The sequence below is a fragment of the Ictalurus furcatus genome, chromosome 1, assembly GCF_023375685.1.
Source record: "Ictalurus furcatus strain D&B chromosome 1, Billie_1.0, whole genome shotgun sequence".
In the NCBI taxonomy this organism is placed as follows: domain Eukaryota; kingdom Metazoa; phylum Chordata; class Actinopteri; order Siluriformes; family Ictaluridae; genus Ictalurus; species Ictalurus furcatus.
Window position 1 is genome coordinate 7514362 of NC_071255.1, and position 17155 is coordinate 7531516.

Sequence of the window (17155 nt, forward strand, 5' to 3'; positions counted from 1 at the left end):
ACACACAACTTATACTCTGAATGCAAGCATTAGTTTAAATTCACTGATATGGTGGCAGACCAAAAAGATTTATTAAAAGCATGAACATGTGAATAATTATTAGTGACATTAGGCTACATTTAGCTGACAAGACACGGGCTGAATTGTGATGAATGGAGGCCCATTAGGAGGTAGTTTATAACACTGCAATGCGTTAGCATTGTTAACAAATAACTGGCTATCGCTAACATTACATGGAGCATAACGTTAGCTGGTTTCACGGCCACAATGCCAGCTGCCTCAAACAAACATAATATAGGACCGTCTTTCAGGTGCTTTGCCAAATTCCAGGTGTTTCCTCGCTTTGTTTGAAATGAACGATAGCACACCGGAAACCAATACTAGCTTTGCTCTCTTTTCCTCACAACAAGTCGGGGCGAAGCTAAACTTGTTAAGCTAAGCTAATCTTTTGTAGTTTTTCCCGTGTGCTTGTAGGCATTCCTCTTCTTCTTCTTCACCACTTGTGGACCGACTAAAACACTTGCACGTATTTGCTGCCCCCATCAGGTCCGGAAGAATCGCAACCTCTGTACTTTCTGTATTTTCGGTACAATCGGTACCAACGGAAATGCAGAAAAACAAGTACTGCCACGTTTTAAGAATGTTGGTACCGACTTGGTACCGAAGTATCGGTTCTCGTGACATCCCTAATACACAATGATAAATAAATTCAAGAACATGAAAGGTACTAAATGTCAAATGAATGATCCAGAAAAGGTTTGAAATTGATGCAGCTAAGCTAATATGCAACTAATTATAACTTAGAACATAGCAAGAGTTGAAAAGGGAGGTGATTATTGTCTATAAGGACTTGTGCTGCACTTTGGTATAACTATTCAGAATTCCTTTTCTTAGCACACTGTCACACTACTGTACACACTGTTCAAATCTGGCAAACACACTGATATAGCTAGACTTAGCATTACCCTAGAGTGAGGAAGAGCAGCAAAAGCAGTGATGTCAGACAGACGGTGAGAAGTTCTGGACTAGGCAGCCTCAGCAGTGAAAATGGAGGTATAGAGGGCAATATTTGAAACTTTCCAGCAGGTAGGAGAGCCTTATCAAACACATCCTGCAGTTCTGCATGACCAACTACCTCATTAGGAACAACTGGGAGAGAAAGAGAACACAAGAGATAGATATGAGCTGGAGTAAATTTTAATTTGGAGTAAAAGTTTATGTGGTCACTCATTCAAATAGCAATCCACAGAAACAACTGAACTATGTTGGACATAACTTCAAAACTTGCAAAAACTTGTTAACCATGAGTTTAGTAGTATTACTTTTCCTATATGACATAGTAAATATCATAAATATCTTAAGTCCTTAGTTTGGTACTCATGTGTCCAAACTTAATTACTGTATGTTCAAATTAGTGCTGCTGAGCAATGAATGAGAGAACTGTAAGTGAATAAGAATCATGAATAGTATGAAAACAACCCAAACTTTCTCAGAAACTCCTATTTAGATATCCAAAATCCATTAGGGTGTCGATTAAAATTATATATATTCATGATTGTTGTTTAAAAATAACAAATCGTTTACAAATTGCACATCAAGATCAGATTAAGTTTGCTTCAACCCACAATGGAAGCAAGTGAAACAGACACTGGGAATGTTCAAATATTCAAACCTGTAAGATGATAGTAGATGCGGACCAGTGAACGCTCCTGAGAAAAGATCTCACACTGATATGTGCCCGAGTGCTCCAGTCGGGCCGAGGGTATGGAGAAGAGCTTATCCATGCCAACGGTCACCTCCTCAAATTGATCCATCAACAGTGTCTTGATCTTAAAGGACAAGTTGGTAGTCAAATGAGGAAGGTTTTTATGGAGACATTTAAAATTTTCTACCCCTCTTATTTGACTTGGTTAGTCTTGATACATGGATTGATGAGGTTTATAAATAGTATATTTCATAATAATATAACTTTCCTTACCTCTGCATACCTCCAAACTATCTGTATGTCACTTGGCAAAACAAATGGCACATGACACCAAATCTGAGTTCTGTTGTTTTCCTCCACAGTGATTTCTTGCACTACCAAGACACACACAGACATAAATATTACACATATAGTACATACTCTAGGCAGGGCTTTTAACTTGTCACATTGCAACAAAGCTTCCCAAGAAGGAATTAAAAGGACCAACTCTGTCTGCATATCATTCCTGTAATTATAATATTTAAGCAGAGCCTCTAGGGAGAGTGGTAAAGAGGATGATTCACCTCGCAATAATTGTAACTGTGCTGGCTGGAAATGAAAACCACAGTGCAAAGGAGGAGGCCTGTCATCTCACATCATGGAGTCAAGGGCTTAAAGGCTGCATGCAAATTTTATTTATGAAAATGTGCCAAGGCCAAGGAATAACTCTTAGGTATATTGTAGGGATTTAAAAGCTACAAATGGATGATTGCATGGTTATATAATTGCAGTTTTCAAGAAAGGTAGCATGGTATATGCACAAAACATGAAGGAATATTGTGCATATACAGTGCCCTCCACTAATATTGTCACCCTTGGTAAATATGTGAAAAATTGTGAAATGCTGTGTCTTTATTGTTTAACCTAGTGATCTTTTGTTCAAACATTTCCAGGATATCAAACAATTGCAGACACAACACAGATTTATCAAAAAAATTAATCTTTGTTAAATATAGGTGTGCAACAATTATTGGCACGTGAAAAATATATTTGAAGTATATTCCCATTGACATTTTACATTTTTCAACTGGAAATGTTATGAATCAACCTGGAATTAACGTGTGTCTATATCGTCTCAACGCACTGTGAAGAGGATGGTTCGTGTGGCCAAAAAATCTCCAAGGACCACAGCTGGAGAATTGCAGAAGTTAGGTGCGTCTTGGGGCCAGAAAGTCTCCAAAACTACAATCCGAAGTCACCTACATCATCACAAGTTGTTTGGAAGGGTTTCAAGAAAAAAGCCTCTACTCTCATCCAAAAACAAACTCAAGTGTCTTTAGTTTGCCAGACACTACTGGAACTTCAAATGGGATCGGGTTCTATGGTCAGATGAAACCAAAATAGTGCTTTTTGGCAATAAACACCAGAGGTGGTTTTGGCGCACACAGAGAGGGAGCCATATGGAAAAGTACCTCATGCCCACGGTTAAATATGGTGGTGGCTCTTTAATGTTTTGGGGCTGTTTTTCTGCCAGACGACCTGGACATTTTGTTAGGAAACATGGCATCATGGACTCTGTCAAATATCAACAGATATTAAATGAAAACCTGACTGCCTCTGCCAGAAAGCTTAAAATGGGCCATGGTTGGATCTTCCAACAGGACAATGATCCAAAACATACATCAAAATCAACACAAAATGGTTTACTGACCACAAAATCAAGATCCTGCCATGGCCATCCCATGTTCTTTCAACTATCAAAAGATGAGACCTTGCTTAATCCAGAAAGAATTATCAGAGAAATCCATACACATTTTGTGATACGGGTAAGTTAAGGGTGAATGACACGAGTATTTTCCCAGTATGTGTAACATCACAACAGTAATTAACCACCCGACAGTGTTATGCCTTATGGCTGGCCTCTTAAAATGTGAATATACTTCAGTGTTAAAATTGCATTATAAAGTAATATCCTCTTTGTCCTATGCCCTCATATCATTTATTACCATATACATAAAAGCATTCATAATACTACTGTTTGATGACAGTGACCTAAGCTTTTATATCCTTTTGAACTGCATGCACACACTGGATGTAAAAGATATACTAGGCAAAAGAGACTCACATGGGCAATCCAGGGGAAATTCACAGGAGTCATACTGACAAGTCATGCAGTTATAAACAGTGCCCTGAGCCTGAAAACCTGACAAAATTGCAGGAATATAAAACATTTGTTAACATGAACATGAGTGTTAACACAAGTGCTAATATTAACATTATATTTCATAAAGAATGAGAGTTTGGATGAACTGTCACCTACCACAAGGGGGGAAACATCCGGAAGCTGTGAAAAGCATGAGAAAAAGGTACGCAGGTAAAGACAGACATGCAACACCTTTAAACAAGTCTAAAAAGAGCCCCACTCATTTGAAAAGAGCTGAAGGTATGAAAAAAGGAGCGGGTAACCAGCAGGTGGTGTTCCATAAGTAAATCTGAATTTTTAGAATTATTAAGCTTAGGTCAATCAGGTTATTCATATATGGTAAATATACAGTATATATACAGTATGTTTATACTATATGGAACTGCTCATAGGCAATAATCAAAAAGAAGTACTAATAAATATGACCACGTTAGACCTATATTATTATATACACAAAGCGGAAAAGGGAATTGGTCTTACCTCTAGGCAGACCAGAGGCCATTATGATGAAAGTGTCTGCAGCAGCTTGTAACCTATCCTCATACACTGTGTCTGAGAAATATGAGGAAAAAGAAACATAGGGCTATGTAACATTTTTGACAGGAAGACATAGAATGTATTTGTATGTGTGTGGTGAATGAACATTTATGTATGTATGTATGTATGTACAGTATCTCACAAAAGTGAGTACACCCCTCACATTTTTGTAAATATTTGATTATATCTTTTCATGTGACAACACTGAAGAAATGACACTTTGCTACAATGTAAAGTAGTGAGTGTACAGCTTGCATAACAGTGTAAATTTGCTGTCCACTGAAAAAAACTCAACATACAGCCATTAATGTCTAAACCGCTGGCAACAAAAGTGAGTACACCCCTAAATGAAAATGTCCAAACTGGGCCCAATTAGCCATTTTCCCTCCCCGGTGTCATGTGACTTGTTAGTGTTACAAGGTCTCAGGTGTGAATGGGGAGCAGGTGTGTTAAATTTGGTGTGATCGCTCTCACACTCCCTCATACTGGTCACTGGAAGTTCAACATGGCACCTCATGGCAAAGAACTCTCTGAGGATCTGAAAAAAAGAATTGTTGCTCTACATAAAGATGGCCTAGGCTATAAGAAGATTGCCAAGACCCTGACACTGAGGTGCGGCACGGTGGCCAAGACCAGAAAGCAGGACAGGTTCGACTCAGAACAGGCCTCGCCATGGTCAGCCAAAGAAGTTGAGTGCACGTGCTCAGAGTCATATCCAGAGGTTGTCTTTGGGAAATAGACGTATGAGTGCTGCAAGCATTGCTGCAGAGGTTGAAAGGGTGGGGGGTCAGCCTGTCAGTGCTCAGACCATACGCCGCACACTGTATCAAACTGGTCTGCATGGCTGTCGTCCCAGAAGGAAGCCTCTTCTAAAGATGATGCACAAGAAAGCCTGCAAACAGTTTGCTGAAGACAAGCAGACTAAGGACATGGATTACTGGAACCATGTCCTGTGGTCTGATGAGACCAAGATAAATTTATTTGCTTCAGATGGTGTCAAGCGTGTGTGGCGGCAACCAGGTGAGGAGTACAAAGACAAGTGTGTCTTGCCTACAGTCAAGCATGGTGGTGGGAGTGTCATTGTCTGGGGCTGCATGAGTGCTGCCGGCACTGGGGAGCTACAGTTCATTGAGGGAACCATGAATGCCAACATGTACTGTGACATACTGAAGCAGAGCATGAGCAGTATGCAGTATTCCAGCATGATAATGACCCCAAACACACCTCCAAGATGACCACTGCCTTGCTAAAGAAGCTGAGGATGAAGGTGATGGACTGGCCAAGCATGTCTCCAGATCTAAACCCTATTGAGCATCTGTGGGGCATCCTCAAACAGAAGGTGGAGAAGCACAAGGTCTCTAACATCCACCAGCTCCGTGATGTCATCATGGAGGAGTGGAAGAGGACTCCAGTGGCAACCTGTGAAGCTCTGGTGAACTCCATGCCCAAGAGGGTTAAGGCAGTGCTGGAAAATAATGGTGGCCACACAAAATATTGACACTTTGGGCCCAATTTGGACATTTTCACTTAGGGGTGTACTCACTTTTGTTGTCAGCGGTTTAGACATTAATGGCTGTGTGTTGAGTTATTTTGAGGGGACAGCAAATTTACACTGTTATACAAGCTGTACACTCACTACTTTACATTGTAGCAAAGTGTCATTTCTTCAGTGTTGTCACATGAAAAGATATAATCAAATATTTGAAAAAATGTGAGGGGTGTACTCACTTTTGTGAGATAAAGTATGTATGTACTTATTTATTCATTTGATGGAGGACATGAAACTGAATGATGAGGGTAGACTTTCATCAGTGGTTAAGTCTGGCTCAAATTAGATTGTGTGCAACAGTTTAAAAGAGTTGGTAACAAGAGTTGGTAACAAGAGTTGGTAATAGCTGATACCATCATTCATATTCTGGTCAAATTCTTCCACAATAGGCATGATTTCAGCCCTCAAAATCTCCTTTAGTACCATGTCATAGCCTCTCCCTGAGAAAAGAACAAACCAACACACAAAGAGACAGTGAAGCAAGTAAACACCAAGGGTCATCGTCAGAGTTGGTGATTTGAAGTAAACAGATTGCAAACAGTTCTTAGTTCTATATATTTAGAGAGGGATTATGCACGTATTAAGTTGATTTCCTGTGCGGCTCATTGAACTTAATAAAATCAACTGTGCATTGTTCATGACTACAAGGTTGCCAGATTTTACTGAGTAGAGATGCCCGAGACTACTGAGGTATCTTTTTCAGTAGTGTCTAGATCAATGCGTTAAAACACAAGCACTTGTCTTTAAGCATGACAAAAGTCTAGTATATTATCAGCATATTGCTGTATGATTACTCCTAGTCGTTATATTATTAATCAATGTACATTTGTCTTTGTTTAAAAAATATTCCTTGGCGTATTTTTTTGCACAATGAGAAAGTGAAGAGGCAGAAAGTGTAAACTGTTAGTGCTCAAGATATGTCTTCGATTTAGATGGTGTCTCTTCCAATCCCCTCTGTGCAAAAAAATTAAAATTAAAATTAAAATCCTGAACAAACAAACATCCTTCTGAGTTCTGATGCTTTCTTCAACAGTGATTTTCTGCAGTATCAAGACACACATACTGTAGACATGAACATTACATATAGTACATACTCTAGGCAGAGCAAATAAATAAATAAATAAACAAACAAACAAACAAACAAACAAACCCTGAACAATCAGGCAAACAAACAAAATTCTGTGGACTTTCTGGGATGATATGATTAATTCGAATTATTACTGCCATACTTATGTATTTCCCTAAATGGCATTCAATATTTTTTAATGTATTTCTTTGCACAAAACATGAATTTCAAAAACTGATAAATCAGACAGTAGCACTGGACTTAATACTCCTCCTTGCCAAGGTTATTACAGTTTTGCATTTTTCATTAGTTTTTATTTTTATTTTGTTTTGACTTTATATGTTTTCAAATTCAGTTTAGTTTTAATTAGTTTTTGAAGCGGGTTTGCTAGTTTAGTTTAAATTTTTTTTGAAAATGCTTAGTTTTAGTTTAGTTTTTATTAGTTTTAGTCTTTTGTAATATGGGTTATTTGTCAAGGCCAGAAAATAGTATTGTGTAATAAAAACTCAACAAAAACATCATAAAGTTTTAGAAATATGTATTCAACAATAACCCCAGTACATAAAATGTACATATGGGCACAAATAAGCTGACACAACCATGAAAGATGCTGTTAATCCTCTCTTGCTCCAATCATCTACACATATTGTCAGCTTCCTCGCATCCTTAATGATCTCTTTTAATTCCTGCTTTGCTGTATCCATCTTAGCCCCAATAAGGTTGTTGACTCTTGCAGCTCCAGGTGTTTTGAACTTTGGTTCGAGTAAAGTGGTGAACTTTTTGAAGGCAATCGACTCACACAGTTGTGTAGACATCCCAGTATCAATAAACATATTTACCAGCGCTTCCTCCCGCTTGTGATGTTTCTGTGTATTTACTAACCGGTTGTCTCCATCACGATGCCTAGCCCTGTACCGTGGTTAGCTTCTGTTTCGGGGGAGGGGGGCGTGGCGTTCTCCTTTATCTTATTAAGCTAAGCTAGGCTAGCCTCCTTGTGCGCGCTTCTCAAATGTACTTTCAAATTCGTGGGGTTTTTCCCTTTAATAAATTGTCCACATATTTCACCACCTTCCACTGCAAGGCACTTGCTTTTATCTGACACACAGTCATATTCAAAGTAATCCCAAATAGTCGCTTTCTTCCGACTTCCGGTACCGCCATGATGCCAGGCAAGGAGCATGGACTATGCAGCGTTCAATTTGATATGGAATTTCGTAATTTCCGGGTTCCCAGTCGGAAATGTCAACTCTGAAAGATATTTGCTCTGCGGAAGACATTGACAAAGACGAAAACTAAGGACATTTACTCTATAATTGTATTTTATTTTAGTTAGTTTTGAAAACAGACAATTTAGTTTTAGTTAGTTATCGTTTTTATTTCGATTTCAGTTAACGACCATGTTTTTTCACACCTAGTTTTCGTTAGTTCGTTCGTTTTCGTTTACGATTATAACCTTGCTCGAGCCAATGAATTTGTATATAATTAAGACACACCTCTGTTTTGGCAAACTCCAGCCGGCACACACAAATCACAAGTTCAGTCCATAGTTAAGTCTGAGGTCTGAACACTTATTTGTGCAGTTTTTGGTATTACCTCAACACAGTTCTTCTTAGGTCGGTTGAATGTCTTACCTACTTTAGCTGCGTTGATTACGCTTGGATTGTTGTTGAATATTCTATCCAGAGTTTTGAAACAGGCATCTATATTACGAATGTTATATTCACTGAGAATGTGACCCCAGCACAGACGGACACTGTCATCTGGATCTATAAAGCACTGGTAACAACTTAGTCCCATACAAACAAATGACATTAAAAATAGTAACCTGACTGCAAATCCAAACATCATGCTTATTTGTAGTGTGTTTAGATTTGAAATTCTTAGAATCCTTTTTTTGAATCATAATGCAAACAAACAAAAAAAAAAACTACAGATGAGAGAATTCAGCAGAATAATGATATTATGCTCAAGGAAAACGTTTCTTCAAAATCTCTTAAGTCACATATACAGTCATGTGAAAAAATAAGTACACCCCATGGAAATTGTTTGATATACTTGAACAAAACCACAAGGAAAATGAACAATGTTCAGAAGAACAAAGTTAAATTTGTTCAGTGCTTTGGATGTGTAAATCGTACAATGCAGCTTCTTTACTAACACAGAGCAGCTAGAAGAGGAAAGGTGAACACATCCATTGATCTACTTTTCTCAGCTAGCCGTGTCTTTTGTCTCAGAACCCTCTCACAATGCACCGTTTTTTTTTTCGTTTTTTTTTTTTCCTGTTATTCTGCAAACCAAGATGGGGAGAGGAGACACAGGGAGTACTAGTGAGGCATACAAAGATGTGTCAGGGTTTGTGCTTCTAGTGGCAGCTGTGTATGCATTTTTTGGGAAACTAGAATTTGATAACATATTAGCCAAACACTAAAAGGAAGTCTTTAGCAGATAATCAAATGAAACAAGAATCTCATGACCATTGCAAATTACAACATGACTGTACACAAAAGGGTAAAGCATAAATTTTGTCTTTATGAAATAGGTATGATGTATAGATTAGAAACACTGCGAAAAAGATGAAGATTAAGAGATGCTGAAAACCCAGCCAGTCTCTGTGTGTGCGTGCGTGTGTGTGTAAGAGAGATGGTGAGCAAGAAAGACTACTGATAGGCCCCAAGGCAGTTCCATCACATCCCGTATCCCCCAACCCCCCTACTCCTCTTCTTCCTTCTCATACCATACACCCCCCAATTCTTCACTCTCTACTTCCTTCATCCTCCATCCGTTGCCATAGAAACCAGACGGTGGCTAATATACGAAGCTAATATGTTTCCAGTGGCAGTGAACAACTTGGGTGCTAATGCATTCATCTGTCTCCTCTGAGACAAGACAATCAATAGTGTGCAGGAGCCCATGGTGGATGACAAGTGGTTCATCAGTCCATCGTATCTCTGTCTGTAAGTTAGTTGGAGCCATTCTGATTGGAACTGTTCATTCAGCAAAATTTGTTTTTGGTGTTCCTTTTTTCCTCATTTTCTAACAATGACACAGGCTGAACATTTATATTATTATAATCTGGGTTTAAATATGATAGCATCAATTTAAAAAATGCCTTGTAGGATCTCAAACGTAAAACATCTTTAATCCTAGAAGATAAAAGGAAGAGGTTAACTAATGTTGAGACAGAGAATACTGCCAAATTGATTCATGTATGAATTAAGCTAAGTGAAGCTAATAAATATAAATGTGAAAAAATAAATAAACAAATTATAAATACAATACATATATGTATGTAGTTTAACTCCAATTGGTTCCTGACATTTCAGACACCCTGTATACTCTAGAATAGTTCAACATTTTAATTACATTTGTTCTAATAATTCTTGAACATGAAGACAATGTCGAAGATGATCATACCATGGGGTCACGACCCTTAGCTCTCTTCTGACTGGACCATTTCAGAGGTCACAACACAAAGCCAGCCTAAAGAGTGTGCCCCCTTAAGCCACCATGGCAATTGAGCCCGAATTAAATGCTCTACAAGTTTCTCTCTTTCAAGAACCAAAACTAAAAGTTTGCAGACAATTGTTTCAGTCTATTATTAAATATGAGAGTAAATATAATGAAGATAATGCATAGGTTTAACAATATTTTGGGCTTATCTAAATTTGGATGAATCATAAAAGTCAAATATGAATAAACAGGAGTTCATGAATGGTTCTTGGTTTTGCATAATTGATGACATTGCATGCTGCCCTGTTCCTGACCACCTCACCTGTGACCTGCATTTACATCACAGGTTAAGGGTCTCAGGGATGGAGATGCATGCTGAGAAATGGCTGTGTATTTTAAAAAGGCACTGTTTGTGAGTTACGCTTCTCCACTGCTCAATACGTACTGCAAGCTTTTCCCTGAAAATCTATATGCAAGCTGCTGCTAATCCAGAACTCCACACACAATAGGAAAATGTGGCTTTGGATTATGGTTGCACCAAACATTGTTGTCAGTTATAATAAAAACGTGGGATGTCAATGGATATTTTTGCTGCAGTGAGGTTGTGTCGTCACAGAGGATGTAAACCCGAATCTTTCTAAGCTCTTTCAGCTGGACTACATTTACTGACTTCTGAGACTAAAAGGTTGCACATTTCTCTAAACATTTAGCAACAACCCCTATTAAACATGTTAGATACATAGATAAATAGATACATACATACATACATATACATAGAGAAAATCAATTATATGTTAAATTTAGTCTTAACAGCTATGTTATAAAATTGAAATAAAAGCAATGCAAAGGAACAGGAATGATGCACCTACACCAGCAAAGTCCAAATGGGATATAATATTTTCAAAATGGCACCCCCTGTGGGTAGACAGCTATCACTGACACAGGACTTAGTGAAAGGGATCTGTCTATCTTTGTCTTCTCATAATCTTTTCACTGGAAATCAGGGTTGGGTGGATTACTTTAAAAATGTATTCCGTTACAGTTATAAATTACTTCATAAAAATGTCACAATATGAAAGTAATGTAATGTAATCTGATTATTTTTGGATTATGTAGAGTTTATTTTAGAGCTTAAAAACATGTTCAATATTTGGATTAATGAATAAATAAATAAAGATCACTGTCACTGATGTGGGTAACATTTCATCACAAAAGCATTTCAGAGAACAATTTGTGTTCATTTCTACCAAATTAACTTTGCACAAAATTTATTTGCCCATGCACCAGGAGGTTGCTCATGTGAGTCACGACTAGCAAGAGAGAACAAGAAAAATAATCAAGCAGCTGTCAATATTGTGTTATGTCAAAAGATTAATTTCTTTGGATTTAAATGGGGAAAAAAATGTAATCCTGATAGTAGTCCCATTTTTTACAAAATGTACCTGTAATCTGATTACTTTTTGTTTTTTGACGTAACTGTAACAGACTTTTATATCTTGATTATGTAATGCTGTTACATGTATTCTGTTACTCACCAAGTCTGCTGGAAACCATTTTAAGACATAATCCCAGTGACAATATGCCTGCTTCTGTGAACCAATGGAGACTTTGTACATAGACATCAAGTCACATTTTTTTGGACATGGTAATGAAATACTGTGGAATAGTCACAGCACGTTAAATGGCAAAAAGATACCAAACCATCATAAAATGCTGAATTACATATTGTTCAGTAGCAATTATTAGCTGCAACAACAAATCCAATATTTGAGAGATGTAGAAAGTACTGTAGGCAATGCACAGAACAGTTTATCTTACCATTGCACGCTTTGTTCAGTCCTCTCCATGTACAGTACTTGAGCCAGACTCACATCCAGCATATTCATATATGCACAGGTGAGAATGCATGTAAATGGTGTGACCACAATAAACACTTTGCTGCAGTCACATGCACATGCTCGGTTCCATTATACAAAAACATTGACTATTGAATAGCTTATTGTACATTCTGAATCATATACAAGAATAGCAACAAAGCATTGCTGAGAGGTAAACAGTTATAGAAGGAATATTACCATAGTGGTGGCATCTCACATCTGCAGAGTTGGACAGTAACATTGTTTCAGAGGAACAATGTATTCTCACAAGAGCATCCTGTTAGTGTCTCTTTCTCTCTGTCTCTCTATCCATGATGACCAAGAGTCACCAGAAACAAAGACAGTTAAAATAAAAAATAAAAAAACATCAAGAACATAATAGCAAATAGAAGTTCATACTACCCCCCCCCCCCCCGCCACCCCCCAGTATACAGTGCCAATAATACTGCAGCCTGTTAAAACACATGCTACGAACATACCTGTGAGTGCACACGGGTTTGTGCTTTTCCATCCTGCTAATTACTCTAATTTCCTGACTCTGTGTCTTCCCTCATCTCACCATTCTCACAGTCTTTCCTCTCTTCATGTTTTTCCCCTTGCTCAAATTTTTTCAGGCACCATGTCTCTGTTACCCCCCAGAGACATGTGTGTGTGTGTGTGTGTGTGTGTGTGTCTGCTGAGGAGAGGAAATGTGTGCGAGACAGAGGGAGCAGGGAGGGGGCAGATGAGGAGAGAGGAGAAGAGAAGAGACAGCAGGGAGGAGAGGGGATGTAGGGGGAGGGTCAGGATCACAACGAAGCATCGCCCTGACGAGAGATGAAGCAGGGGAAAATATAATCCCACATATTTGCATCTCTTAATCAATATAGACATGCTTCTCATTTTGAGTTCTGCCCCTGTAAAACAAAATGAGCAAAACACTCATACATTTTTGTAAATGCAAAATAAAACACATACTCTGCGGGAGGTGGTACTGTCTGAGATACTGCATTAGGTACAGTAATTCTGATTAAGTAAAGGCCTACAGCTAGATTAACATTCCATGCAACTCATTCATAGGACAGAGCTGTGCAAGTGAAGGTAAAATAAATAAAAGCGATGTGCTTCTATTATTAAAAAGGAGGCTGCAGATTGCAAATATGAACATGGCATGCTTATATAGCTATTTCACTAAAACTTTACCATTACATGGTACACTGTGGTACATGGTACATTGTGTTAAGCAGTAAGCCAGTCTTAGTGGATTTGTACTCATTTAAATGTGATTTATGACATTAATGCATTAGTACATGAGGAGGTTATTCCTCATGATGCTTGCAAAATGAAGAATAAAGATCAGCACAAAGACTCAAACAGTAGAGAATTATCACAACTGCCATTCCATATATATATATGCTATGTGTGTGTGTATGTGGGGGGGGGGGGGGGGTTATGTGTGTATGTATTCATGTATGTATGTATGTATGTAGTGAGGGAAATAATTTTACATTTTTTCAGTAAATGTATTTCCAATGAGGCTATTCACATGAAATTTTCACCAGACTTTGGTATTAACTCAAGAAATCCACACATTAAAGTCCATAAATGAAGTGATGTGTAATAAAGTGGAATGACACAGGAAAATTTATTGAATTTATTGAACGTGCTAACTGAATTTTTTTTAAAATATTTATTGGAGAAGACTTTGTTTGTAATGACAGCTTCAAGATGCTTCCTCTATGAAGATATTAATGGGCCGCAGTATTCAGGTGTGATTTCGGCCCATTCTTCTAAACATATTGTCTTTAAATCTTGATCAATTGGATTCAAGTCAGGTGATTGTCTGGGCCATTCTAACACCCTGATTTGAGCAGTGGAGTGCATTGCCCATTGTTTTCTCTGTGACGATGGCACCTGCTCCAAGTGTTTCTGGAGCTCTTTCTGAGTGGTCCTTGGCTGTTGGGCTACTCTTCTGACTATTCTGCTGACTCCCTGGCCAGAAATCTTGCGAGGAGCTCCTGTGCGTGGCCGGTTGATGATGGAGTGATGTTGCTTCCACTTGCGGATAATGGCCCCAATGGTGCTTACTGAAGGATTCAGAAGTTTTGAAATACATCTGTATCCGATTCCATCAATATGTTTCGCAACAATTAGGTTGCAAAGGTCTTGGATAAAAGAAAAGAGCGCTCTCATCATGAGATGTTTCTTGTGTGACACCTTGGTAAAGAAAAGCCATTTTATAGACTATCAATTTACTAACCCAGTTGATATTAATTTGCACAGATAGGAGGTATGATACATTTCTAACTACTTACAGATTTCAGCTCGTTCCTTGCCTTATCTTGTCTTGGAGAACTGCTTTTTCTTAGTGTGTTCAATACTTTTTTCCTGTGCCATTCCACTTTATTACACATAACTTTATTTATGGACTTCAATGTTGTGAATTCTTTATATGTGCGGATTTCTTGAGTTAATACTGATGTCTGGTGAAAATGTCATGTGAATAACCTCATTGGAAATATATTTACTGAAATAAATGTTGATGCGTTCAATTCTTATTTCCCCAACTGTGTATATATGAGCAAAGAAGGCTGTGAAAAATTGTCTTTATTGTTTAACTATTTGATCTTTTGTTTAGCTCTGAGTCTTCTCCTATAATGCCTGATGAGGTTGGAGAATACATGGAAAGGGATCTGAGACCATTCCTCCATACAGAATCTCTCCAGATCCTTCAAATTTCAAGGTCCATGCTGGTCCATGCTCTCCTCTTCAGGTCAAGGGACAGGGATGGCCATGGCAAGACCTTGATTTTGGGGTCAGTAAACCCTTTTTGTGTTGGTTTTGATGTATGTTTTGGATCATTGTCCTCCTGGAAGATCCAACCATGGCCCATTTTAAGCTTTCTGGCAAAGGTAGTCAATATCTGTTGATATTTGATAGAGTCCATGATGCCATGGGCTCATGGCAAACTGAAGACGCTTGGGATTGTTTTTGGATGAGAACAGAGGCTTTTTTCTTGAATCCCTTCGAAACAACTTATGATTATGTAGTTGAATTCAGATTGTAGTTTTGGAGACTTTCTGACCCCAAGACGCAACTAATTTCTGCAATTCTCCAGCTGTGATCTTTGGAGATTTTTTGGCCACTCGAACCATCCTCTTCACAGTGCATTGAGACGATATAGACACACGTCCTCTTCCAGGTTGATTTATAATATTTCCAGTTGGCTGGAAATTCTTAATTATTGCCCTTATGGTGGAAATGGGCATTCATTTTCAATGCTTGTGCTATTTTCTTATAGCCACTTCCCATTTCGTGAAGCTCAACAACCTTTTGTCGCACATCACAGCTATATTCCATGATCTTACCCATTGTTATGAATGACTAAGGGAAAATGATGTATTACATTATATTTATACCCCTGTCAAACAAGAAGTCATGGTTGAACAATTTGCTAAAAGTTCCTAGTCACCCAGTTGTACTAAAAAAATTTAAATACTTCAAATATATTTTTCTCACATGAATTCATCGGGGTGCCAATAATTGTTGCACCTACATTTAACAAAACATTTTTTTTATAAACCTATAGCATTGTTTGATATCCTTGACAGCAGAGTATTTTTGTGATTGTTTTTAACAAAATATCAAAAGGGTAAACAATAAAGACAATTTTTCACAGCCTTCTTTGTTCATACATATACATATATACACACGCACATGCACACACACACAGACACACACACACACACACACACACACACACAAAATACAGTTAAACTTTGCATACATATTTAACCCTGTGTGGTATTTTTTTCAATTTGTAAATCAAGGAACAACAACAACAAACATCCATATAAATGGCTGCATATTTTGGTTCAGTCTGAGTGAACAAACCTCATCTCTTTGAACTATTGTGTGGTGTAGACTCTCAGTGCCCTTTGCAGCTGTTTTTAAATAAAGGGAAGGATAATGTGCTGTGATATAACCATTTTCATAGCTCCAAATATTAGTTTGAATAACATGGAATTAGGCCCCAGTACCTGCAAAACAAATTGCATCTTTCAATACTCAGGTCAAAACACACCCCTTCACACAATCCTGCAACACCACCTAACTCTCTCAAGCCCTTATCTTGTGTGTGTGCTGTGCATAATTTCTTCCATTTATCATCTGTTTGGCTTGAATGAATGTATTTACCATAGAAGCCCAAGTTTCACCCTGAACCCCCACCCCCCAATGATTTCTGTATGCATCTGTCTTAAGTTATTTTCCTAGTTAGTACACATTGGCCAGTGTACAGTATATAAAGCTCACAGCATGTTTCAACTGTGATTTTTCTCTCTTTTTTCATGTTTCCTATGTACATAAATAGTTTTTCAATGTTTTCACATCTGATCATTGTCTGAGTTTTTCTGGGATGTTGAACAGGGCATAACACGTATCAAAATTGAACACACAGCTTTAAAGAAGTGCCTCAGCAATCATGCACAGTTTGTAAAATGTTTCTTCTTCTTCTTCCTCTTCTTCTTCTTCTTCTTCTTCTTATTATTATTATTATTATTACGATCATCATCTTAATTCCATCTCCGGTCTTATTTATTCCTAGCTGCAGTGGCATTATGGGATTGTAATAGGTGTTCAAGTGCTGCCGCAGGGAAAGCTAGAAGGCTGTACAGTTATCTCCAGGCCATTTACGATGTGAAACCATACAACCAACTACCTCAATCTGCGGCACACAAAGCTCTTCTCCATGCGGACGCTTCCAAGCAGCTCATCATTAGTTCCTCATAATGTCTGTCCAAGGAGATGG

At 38.1% G+C, this 17155-nt stretch overlaps 1 protein-coding gene across 4 annotated transcripts in view; it reads right to left on the reverse strand.

Moving 5' to 3' along the window:
- The window catches only part of spaca6 (sperm acrosome associated 6), a 49732-nt gene that overhangs the window by 1644 nt on the left and 30933 nt on the right, over nt 1–17155 (reverse strand). Inside the window, exons 1-8 of one of the 4 annotated variants that reach the window (XM_053622888.1) lie at nt 7922–8763; nt 6327–6413; nt 4368–4439; nt 4005–4028; nt 3810–3887; nt 1979–2079; nt 1673–1829; nt 966–1149 (exon numbers count right to left, since the gene is read on the reverse strand). In XM_053622888.1, the coding sequence (XP_053478863.1) occupies nt 966–1149; nt 1673–1829; nt 1979–2079; nt 3810–3887; nt 4005–4028; nt 4368–4439; nt 6327–6413; nt 7922–7934 (716 nt within the window). In that variant the 5' untranslated portion in view covers nt 7935–8763. Of the gene's footprint in view, nt 1–965; nt 1150–1672; nt 1830–1978; nt 2080–3809; nt 3888–4004; nt 4029–4367; nt 4440–6326; nt 7739–7878; nt 8764–17155 lie in introns of those variants that run through there. The other 3 variants (XM_053622906.1, XM_053622897.1, XM_053622878.1) reach the window with 3 other exon arrangements.